This window comes from Beta vulgaris, chromosome 1 (genome assembly GCF_026745355.1).
Source record: "Beta vulgaris subsp. vulgaris cultivar EL10 chromosome 1, EL10.2, whole genome shotgun sequence".
NCBI classification, from domain to species: Eukaryota; Viridiplantae; Streptophyta; class Magnoliopsida; order Caryophyllales; family Amaranthaceae; genus Beta; species Beta vulgaris.
Window position 1 is genome coordinate 30,002,269 of NC_079202.1, and position 10,598 is coordinate 30,012,866.

Genomic DNA, 10,598 nt, shown 5'->3' on the forward strand with positions numbered 1-10,598 from the left:
GCAATCCACCAAGAGAGTTTTGACAAGAAGGATATTTGTCAACGACTTCACTTTGGTGGAATTTCAATGATAAAACATGATCAAATATCATCACAAAAGAAGCAAGCCATTTTTAGCCATTTCAATATTACAAACTACTAGTTTTCCGCCTTCTCTGCTGTGGGCCTGTGGTACAACATTAAGCTGCATGTACGACAATACCGCAAAATGGAAGCGAAGTTCACACAATTTTTCCGGACACAAAAGCCGATAATAGATAAAACATATAGCCATTCATCCAATTTGATCCGACAATTCAAAGACATGAAAACCAAACCCAAAAAGGTTTAACGTCACAGGTTGATCATAGCTAAACCAATGGGGAAAACAAGGACTGAAAATAACAGAAACTAGTCTGATAAGGCAGAACCATGAGGGAACCATACAACAGCGCAGATCTTCACTGATCCCTCGACAACCTAAAAGAATCTATAGAACACTTACCTATGGTTCAGGCTCCAATAGCATATAACCATCAAGCCCTTAGCCCTGAAAAGTTTGAACTGAATTTTTAATCTATTGCATAGTAAAAAGAAAAAAAAGAGGGAAAAAGAAGGCCTAATTATCCACTAAACTCCAGCACCTCTAATCCTCCTACAAAGAGACCATTACTATATTTTACAGGTAGCACCATAAGTTGCACTAGATTCATTCTAAGGTAAATCTAAGACACCAAACAAGGAAAGCTCCAATTTTCACCAACAGATGTAGGCAAGTCTTCACAGACTTTATGAATTTACAGAAAGGCCAACAGGCAAAATATACAGTAACTTGATCTGAAGAGAAAGACAAACTCACCAATATCTTTTCCAGCATAACTACTTAGTATCGATTGTATGCTCTTCCATAACCATCTAGCCTCGGATGCTGAAAATCGCTGTAAGCATCACGGGGCCTGGAGTTTGGATAGTTTTCACCAGAATTTGTGTATTGGCTCCTTGGCTCCACATGAAAATTTGACCCAGCATAGGGTTGATTGCGAGATGAATCATAATCAGAAAAAGTTGACGGCTGATAACCACTAAACCCCGAAGTGGACATCTGCTGCTGGTGTACTTGTTGTTGACGCATTTGTGTCTCCAAGAGAAGAAACTCATCCCACTGTTTAGCATGAGAGCCTCGTAAACCAGCAAGCCTTTTCATGTAACTCTCCCTCAATTCTCTAATTGCCTGACATTTTGAGCAATAGAGAGACATAAATTCATCATTACAGGAAAAATGCTGGTCATCAATGTGATACTTCAAAACAAGAAGACATATTCAGAAACAATGATTTGCCTGTACAGAAAACAAGGCAAATGATAATAGAAACTTTGAAGCTTCTCTTGTTTTATGCTCAAAAACCATTGTATACATGGTATTTTACATCATCAACAACAGACACTTTTGATGTGTTCAAACAAGCAACAATCTGAACCAGCAGCGGATCTAGCGTGGGTTCAGTGGGTTCAGCTGAACCCACGCGGATCCAGGAGAAAAACTAGGAGAGACTAGAGACTATATATATATATATATATATATATATATATATATATATTATATATATATATATATATATATATATATATATATATATAAGCTTAACACAAATAACAGTTTGGCCCAGTGGCAAAGTGTGCGTGCAAGGTGAGTAGTATTTGTTGCTGGGTTGCAGGTTCAATCCTCGCAGGAAGTTTTATTTCATTTGTCATAATTGTCATTCTTTTCTTTTTCTTTTTTCCCTCCACTTGTCTTATCTCTTTTTCTTTTTTCCCTCCCGTTGTCTTATATAATATTTTTATGAGTACGTTGGTACACCCAAGGCTATTTTTTGCTCATTTGCTCAATGAGAGCTCTACCTATTATATGATTATGCACATTTGAAGGTTTCCCTTGGGTGTACCATGCTCATGGTACACTCGGGTGTATAATAAAAATTCCCTATTTAAGGTGCATTCTCTTCAACTTAAAAAATTAAGTTTCAGGTCCAATACGTTCAGATAAGTTGCAATCAGGACAATAAGTTCCAATCAGGTCTAATAAGGTCCAATCAGGTGCAATAAGTTCCAATCATGTCCGATAATGCAATAAGTTCCAATCAGGTCTAATCAGATCCAATAAGGTCCAATTAGTCAATTAAATTATTTATCATAAGAGATAATTAATAATAATTATTTTATAAAAAGACGAAATTCTAATAATTATTACTTCATAATAAATTTTGAGGGCTAGTATTTATGTTAAGGGTAATATTTATGTTATTACTCGTCAATTTTTTTGTCTAATAAAATCAAATAAGTTTCAATCAGGTCCAATAAGGTCTAATAAATTTCAATCAGGTCCAATAAGGTCTAATAAGTTTCAATCAAGACCAATAAGGTCTAATAAGTTTCAATCAGGTCCAATAAGTTCCAATCAAGTTCAATCAGGTCCAATAAATTGAATCAAGTCCAATAAGGTTTAATAAGTTCCAATCAGTTCAATTCAGATTTAATAAGTTTAGTTCAGATAAGTTCAGGGCCAATAAGTTGAAGAGAACGCACCCATATGATATCCAATGAGAATTTTGTTAAAATGTGAAGGATTAATGTTATATATTTTTATAAATTTTATATGTGCATTTTATAAACTAAAAGTGCAAATATTAATTTTTTACATGGAAGAATTTTTATACATCACTTCTAAACAAAATTCAGAGCTTAATATCACCCAAAATGCAAAGATCTTATTATTCTTGTTGTGTTGTTTCGTTCATAATTAGTCATTTTATATTTCACATTTGTGCTAGTTGTTAATATTTCATTTTTTTCATGTTTTATATCATAGATATATAGTTATCTTTTGTAATTTAATCAAAAATGGAAGCTCAGGTAAGTATAATTCTTGAAAATTTTTATTTTAAAAAAAAAATATCTAACTCTAGATAGTAATATGTAATTTAGAATTTATGTTTCAATAACTTCGAACCCAGGGAACTCAATTCATGGATCCGCCACTATTGTGAACTGAATCCAGAACACTTTCAAAGAAGGCCACACCAACATACCTCTCACATGTGTATTGAGTTTATGCAAATTTTATCCAAACAGCAACATATTTGACGTAAGCGCAAAATTTTTTGGACAAGATTTAAAATAGAAAGGGGATATATGAGCTTTCTAATATTTTAGTAAGATTCATATAAAGAGAGAATGTTGTGAGTTTGTCACAGCTGCAAGCCTGCAATTTTCAATCACCCAAGGCTCTGATCACTAGCGCCTCAAGTATCACCTACACTTATTCTAGTATTGCCTGATCAATGGTGGCTCAACTACCACCTTGTCTTATACTAGTATTGACAGAGATTTGAGGGGTTGGGGGGAAACAATCTGACAGAAGCAGACAAAAAGGATATTGTTATTGCATCATTTTAGTGAAGGTACAGATCTGTCTTTGACTCTTTGCATATAGGCTGCAATGAGGATATTGGCAATTAAGCACATACAGGAAAACCCATACAACCTCCGAAACCAATAACCCCTTATGCCACTTCATAGCTGAGAATGCCACAATTCCAGAACAACTAAATTCTGCCCATATGCTCACTGATTTAGGTTACTGCTCTACTGATATCTTTATGAGCAATAGTAGCTCTATCCTTCCTATCTAAGTAAAACTACTATATAATAAGCATTTTCAGGTAAAATTCTCTCAAATAATCACTCAGATGATTGGCACACATGCTTCCTCAAAATTTGACACACTAGCACAAAAACATATTGATTTATACGACCAAGCAACACATAAACACACCTACCTCACGATGCTTGCAATTCTCCTCATCTTCTTGCTGGTCACGAAGTCTGGTGAGATCCATAGCCTCTCTTTTGTATTCCAACTCCAAATCCTCAAGCATCTGTGCCGGGAATGCAGAATGCTCAATCTTACCATCAGTATGAGCATCAGATCCCCGTCTCTCAGTTCCCCATCCATGAGATCTATAGGGTCCCTCATATGTGGTATGTGAACTGCCATTGTAAGGGGCACGTGCAGGGGACCGTGAAAGGCTTGAACGACCTCGTCCTCCATCACTACCATAAGCTTCAGTAAATGATATCATGTTAACCACTTGATTCAGCATTGCCTAACATAAATAGTAGCTCTAACTAGACAAACTAAACTTAGAATCCCTCTGATGTAACTTTTGAAGACAATCTGGAAAAATCAAACCCCTCCGCGAAACTCACTTCAATATCCAACATGGTATGGTATAAGAACTTACCTCTTGCTGCAAACACGAGATAAACAATATGTAACAGTCACTAGGATTTTAGATGGAATACAATCGATAAAACATCCAATTCAGCTAAAAATCAAGATATAATTGCACAGCATAGTCATTTATTATCAGTTTTATAAGAGCATTTAAGGCATAGCTTTTCGTTACCCTACCTTGTGGAGAATTTCTAGAAGGTTTCTGCAAATCCCCACGTATACGGTCCTCAAGACCTCTATCTTGTCTGCCAAACCTTTGATGAAACTGTGATGCATTTCTAGGGCTAGGGTTAGATCTTTGGGATTCTGAGCGTGAAAATCGAGTGTTGATAGGACTTCGTTCAAGAGACCTAGATCTTTGGGATTCTGAGAGAAATAACCGAGTAGCAATAGGACTGCGCTCAGGTGATCTAGACCTTCCCATATGAGACTCCGGAGAGCTCCTATCATTACATTCATCTTTAATTACTTTATGCACTGCATCTACACCTTTTCTCAAGATTAATCTATCCTTGCCACTGACCATGATGAACTTCTCATCCATCTTAATTTTGCAGCCATTTTCCTGCTCAATCTTCTCTAGCACTTTATCTGTGAAAAGCGCTCTCACATGCTTGTCTCTTGCAGCCACCCTTTCAAAGAAATCCTGGGAGTTACGGCTCCCTCCAAGGGTAGAAGGGCATCCCTGCATTCGTGTTCCAGTCCAGCAACATTGAAGCAAAGAGTTTGTGGACCAAGGGAAAAAACCAAGAATAATAGAGATATATTTGAAAGTAAAGCATGCATGATTATGAATAACAGAGAGTTAACAATAAACAGCGTCAGGAGATCAATGGCCATATTCCCATGTTAAAAGGAAAATATTGATGAATAGTAACTCCGGAAAACAACATTGTTTCCCCAATGCTTCTACAGAGACTCTGGCTTCCAGCAAAGTGGGGGGGGGGGTATGCACACAGTCTTATCGAGCTCTAGCTAGAGTGTTTTTTAATGAAGACAAAGATAGATTTTGCACTGTCCTTCTTTCAAAAACTAGAAGAAAGTACAAAGAGTCTAGACTAGTGATAGGATCCACATCATGTTGCGAAGCCAATAAATGTAGACAAGTATTAAGTTTTAGATTCTTCTAAGAGTAGTTTTCTTAGTATAATATTGTAAGTACTTTTATATAAGGTAAGAAGTATGGTACATACACCCCTACCTGAGTGAAATGACCTGATTCTCCACATATTTTACAAATCATTTCTTCCTCCTTCCTTTTCTTCCAGTTCCTCTCAGTTGCTTTAGATTTAGCCTCCCAAACCTTAGCCTCTCGGCTAGTAAAATCCGTTGGAACAGCATTAGGGTCACGTTCCTCTTCCTCATCCGAACTCGGTTGCGATCTTTTCTTGTTTACACTTTGTTTCTCTTGTACATTGACTGCAGAAGATCCAAGTGGCCCAGTGTATGCCTTATAGATATCGCTAAAATCATCATCATCATCCAAATCCGGTCTATTCGTCATCTAAGTAAAGACTCCTATATACATATAAGACAAGTCAATATGTTGTAATAGCAGGTTTTCCTGCCAAAATGTAAAGGGAATCAACTTAGACCTCATCAAAATATTGTGATGCTTATCAGGCCCGTCCCTGAGCCAGGGCAAGAGGGGCGGCCGCCCTGGGCCCGGGGATGACAGGTCATTCATTACTGATTTCCAGCCACAACACTTGAAAAATTAATCTCATGAAATTAAACAAGAACAATGAACACAAATGTGCGCATCTACAAATTGTAACATAAATTTTCTTATCATTTACTTCATGAAACAAAGATGAGATAAGAAGTTAAACCAGAAACTCGAGTCATAAGTTTATAACATGTAAATTATCACTAAGGGGGTGTTTGATTGGGGTATTTTTAATGGAATGGAATGGAATGACATCCATTCCATTGTTTGGTTGGACATATTTAGGGTAGAGTCTCATACCCAAGGGTATCTATCTCCACCCCATCCCCCTAGAATCCCAATCTCCCCTCCCCCTTAGTTTCTAACTCCATTCCACTCAAGTTTCAAACCCTAATTTTTGTGGAAAGGGGAGAGAGAGAGGTTAAACCCTAAAAAGAGAAACCAATAGCCGCCAACCACCCATTTCCGACCACCACCTTCGCCGACCACCCTTTTCCGACCACCAATATTATATGAATTTTCATTTTTTCATATTTTTGCATCTGTTTGTCGAATACAAAAGATTTGCAAAATGGTAGAACGCACATGGTAGAATAGTTTGTCGAGTAACATTGCATCTGCACATAGTTTTGTTCCTTAGCATGTATGAGAAAGAAAAAATAAGTTGAATTCATGAAACAAATAGCATAAAACCAATCGCATGAATAATCACATGAAGTAGATCTCAAAAATCGCAATTCCACACCAAAATCCGCAACAAAACAAGTAGATTCATCTAAGGAACAAAACAAGAACCTGGAACGAGCTTCTGCAATTCGAGCTTTGCGTATGACGTATGAGAGGTTCCAGATTCCAGAGGTTCTAAAGGAATTCAATTTGCTTATGAGTTGGGCACCGGCACCGTGAGCGTTTTTGGAGTGTTACTCGCATATAGGCTATATAATATACCTATGTAGTTTAGGACTATATGCGAGTAAGGAACAGAAAAGGTAAAGTACTAAATACCGTATAAAAATACAATATATTTAGCGCGTTAGTAAAAAAATTTAGGTCGTCAAATAGCAAAACTCATTTTTTTTTTTTTATGCACAACACCCGAAAATGTAACATAAATTGACGAGTTTATCTCTATTATATAAGCAAAGTGATGAGCTACGGTGTCGTCTTGTAAAATTATTGTTCTACCCTTTACTTATTAAAAAATGCTAACTATAAAATATTCAATTCTTTCTTGATCTATATTTATGTGCAATAACTAATAAGAAAACTTAAGATTGTTTAATTTATAATAAGATAATGTACACATAAAATATTTTCCAAAATAATATGCTTAAAAGAGATATTTTTGATTGAAAATGAAACTAATCTAACTAAAGCAATTTCAAACAATTAAAAAGTAAGAACTTATACATTAACATAAATATGCATATGAGACTAGTAATAGCGTATTGTACATCGATGATCTGTTAGAATTCTAAATATTATCATATAAATAGGATTATTATTCCTAACATGTTCTCTCCATCTTATTTTCAATTCAGTTACAATCAGTTGGATTCATGCTCCGTTTGGTAGTGTATAAAATATTTTCCATGAAAATTAGTTTTCCTTTTCCTCTCATTTTTCGTTGTTTGCTATGCTAAGGGGTGTAATTCCTGTAGGTGGTTATCTAATCCTTGAGGTTTTTTTGAAGAATTGTGAAGGAAAACCCATTGTGACAGGCTCCATGAGTTGGTTTGTTACTGAGTTTGGTGAATCGAGTATTATAGAAGGACATCCCAATGATTCCCATTTGCTCCAGGTGAAGGTCAAATGGTTAGAGTAAAAAAGAGAGGCAATACAAATCAGATTGATGCATAAAAGGATAATTTTGGTTCTAGAAATAGTTTTATGACTTTTATCTTATTTTTTACCTTACTTATCTAATCTTAGGCGGATATATGGAGTTGGTAGATGCAATCCTTAGGTGCGTATGCGTTTTAACATTGATGATAGTTATTAATTTGCAAACTTCTAAATTTTTGTCAATTTATTTTATCTGATTCTATTTTCATCTACTGTTCTTATTAGTTTTTGTTTAGACTAGTGATAATACCTCCATACTCAAATGTGTTGTTTAAGTTTTTCTTATGTTGCAGATGTTATCAGTTACTAATAAAAAACAATAATATGATGGTTTGGAGATTGTGTTGGGTATATGGCATGATATGAAGCTCATGGAGGTGTATTGGTGTGGAGATGAGGTTGCGTAGAAGAAAAATGTCATTTGGGACATATGGCTGACTTTGAATGCATATATCTTTCAATCTATATATGATTTTGAGGTGATTCAAATTGAAAGTGATAGCCTGTTCCGAGAGCTTTCCAATGATAGGTCATATGTCCAATTCCGGTGAGAAACGAGGAAGTTATGACTGATTTACGCAGAACTGGCAAAACCGCGACTCGCGGCAGGCACCGCGACTCGCGACCAGTTCCGCGACTCGCGGCCAGTTCCGCGACTCGCGGTTTTGCGGGGAAAAGTACGACGCGTTATTTTTCCGGTTTTTATTAATGAGGGTATAAATAGGTGCCTTAATTACGATTAATGGATTATTCATCATTATTCACAGATTAGAGAGAGAAAAAGCTATAGAGAGAGTTCTTGAGCGCTTTTTTGTAATCTTTCTTGAATATTCATCGATTCCTAGTGCAGATTCGTGGTTTTTCTCCAGTTCTTGGGTTTCCACGTAAAATTTCTGGTGTGTTCTTTCCTGCTTTATTATTTGATATTCTATTATTGTTTGCAATTATTTCTAGATTGATAGTCAATAGAACTTACAATTGGTATCGGAGCTAGGTTTGATTATTGTCTAGATCTAGAATAATTAACAATGGAGGATTCAAAGATTAGAATTGAGAAGTTTGATGGGATAGATTTTGGATATTGGAAGATGCAAATAGAGGACATCTTATATCAGAAAAATATGTATCAACCTTTGTCTGAAAAGCCTGCTGAGATGGAGGAGGCTAAGTGGAAAGTACTGGACAGACAGGCACTAGCGGTGGTGCGTTTGACATTGGCTCGGACTGTGGCGTTCAATGTCAAGGATATAACAACGGCTGGATTGATCAAAGCACTGTCAGATATGTATGAAAAGCCCTCTGCAATGAATAAGGTATATCTGATGCGCCGTTTGTTTGGTTTAGAGATGAATAATGGTAGTTCTGCTCCTGAACATATTAATGACTTTAATTCATTAATAAGTCAGTTATCTTCGGTTAATATTGCCTTTGAGGATGAAGTGAAAGCCCTAATTTTGTTGTCCTCTTTACCTACTGCTTGGGAAACTGTTGTAACTGCTGTTAGTAATTCCTCTGGTAAAGAGAAATTGGTTTATGATGTTGTCCGTGATCTGATTTTGAGTGAGAGCATTCGAAGGAAGGAGAGTGGACAATCATCTGGAGCATACAGTGCAGAAGGTAGAGGGAGGGGAAAAGGGAGGAACTTTCAGGGAAAATCGGAGTCAAAAGGGGACCGGAGTAAGTCAAAAGGCAGAGCTAGTGTTACTTGCTGGGGGTGTGGTAATGAAGGACATTTAAAGAGAGATTGTCCTAAGAAAGTGAATGGGAAAGGGAAGAAGAAGGTTCAAGAAAGTGATGATGAAGAAGAAGCATCAACTAACTTGATTTCTGAGTACGATTCCGATGCTTTGATGGTAAGCATGGATGATCAGGAAGAGTTGGTTGGGTGCTCGGGTATATCATGGGTCTTGGATTCGGGTTCTTCTCATCATTCCTCACCATGCAAGGAGCTGTTTCTAACTTGCTTTTGCTATTAATCTTCACCTTTCAGCTACTTCGCTTTTATGCCTATTATGCAACAAATTATCCATGGCAAGAGCTTTACCAATAAGAGCTTTGGGAGTAGGTTCTTGTTTTCATCATCTAAGTCGTTTTTTCTCATGGTTTGCAATAAAACTAAGGTTTTATAAACAAAATCTCTTTAATTTAAGAATGAGCTGGCGAAGGACGTTGCTGCTGGTGGCGTTCAGAAGTAGGTCGTGGAAAGCAGGCAGCCCTTTATATCTGAAGAAGGTGAATTTTGGTGGTTCGAAATTGTGAGTGCGGGTTTACCAATTGAATTTTGGAACGAAATTGTGTATGTATGCTTGAATTTGTTCGAAAATGAAGTAATTTATTTGCTTGAAATTGTTCGAAAATGCAGTGTATTTGGTTGAAATGGGTCGAAATTGTTGTGAATTTGTGTGAAATTGTTCGAATTGAAGTACATTAATTAAATTGAAGTACATTAATTTGCTTGAAATTTTTGGTTGAAATTGTTCAAAAATGCAGTTTATGATGATTTGATATTGTTGGTAGTAGTTTATTTGGTTGTTATAAACACAAATTCGAAGTAATTTCTTGTAAAATCTGTGGTTTGGTTTATGTTTTTATGTATTGTTTTGTGCATTTAATTTAATAATATAAATAATTCGAAGTAATTCTGGGGTTGTTGTTGATAATTTGAGGGCTTATCTTCAGATTGTGTATTTTATTTAGAGTTTGGTTGGAATCTTATTTTGATTTGGAGAAGGTTTCTGTTAGCAGATTGATTTGTGAAATTGCAATACTAGACTATTAGTTTTCCTTAAGCCATTACTTGGTGAGTAGTTCT

At 36.1% G+C, this 10,598-nt stretch overlaps 1 protein-coding gene across 4 annotated transcripts; it reads right to left on the reverse strand.

Annotated features, from left to right (window-relative positions):
• Positions 1–250: 250 nt before the first annotated feature.
• Positions 251–6,895, reverse strand: LOC104886734 (uncharacterized). Of its 4 annotated transcripts, none has more exons than XM_057393007.1 (6): positions 6,737–6,895; positions 5,474–5,790; positions 4,450–4,957; positions 3,815–4,098; positions 838–1,209; positions 251–528 (listed from the first exon to the last, which is right to left on the reverse strand). In XM_057393007.1, the coding sequence occupies exons 2-5, from the start codon at positions 5,774–5,776 to the stop codon at positions 862–864; spliced, it is 1,443 nt and encodes a 480-aa protein (XP_057248990.1). In that variant the 5' UTR covers positions 5,777–5,790; positions 6,737–6,895; the 3' UTR covers positions 251–528; positions 838–861. The 4 variants fall into 4 exon arrangements, with proteins under 4 accessions (XP_057248990.1, XP_057248992.1, XP_057248994.1 ...); XM_057393009.1 differs by adding an exon at positions 5,868–5,961 and having other exon boundaries at positions 251–1,209; positions 6,737–6,886; XM_057393011.1 differs by adding an exon at positions 5,868–5,994 and having other exon boundaries at positions 251–1,209; positions 6,737–6,886.
• Positions 6,896–10,598: the final 3,703 nt, after the last annotated feature.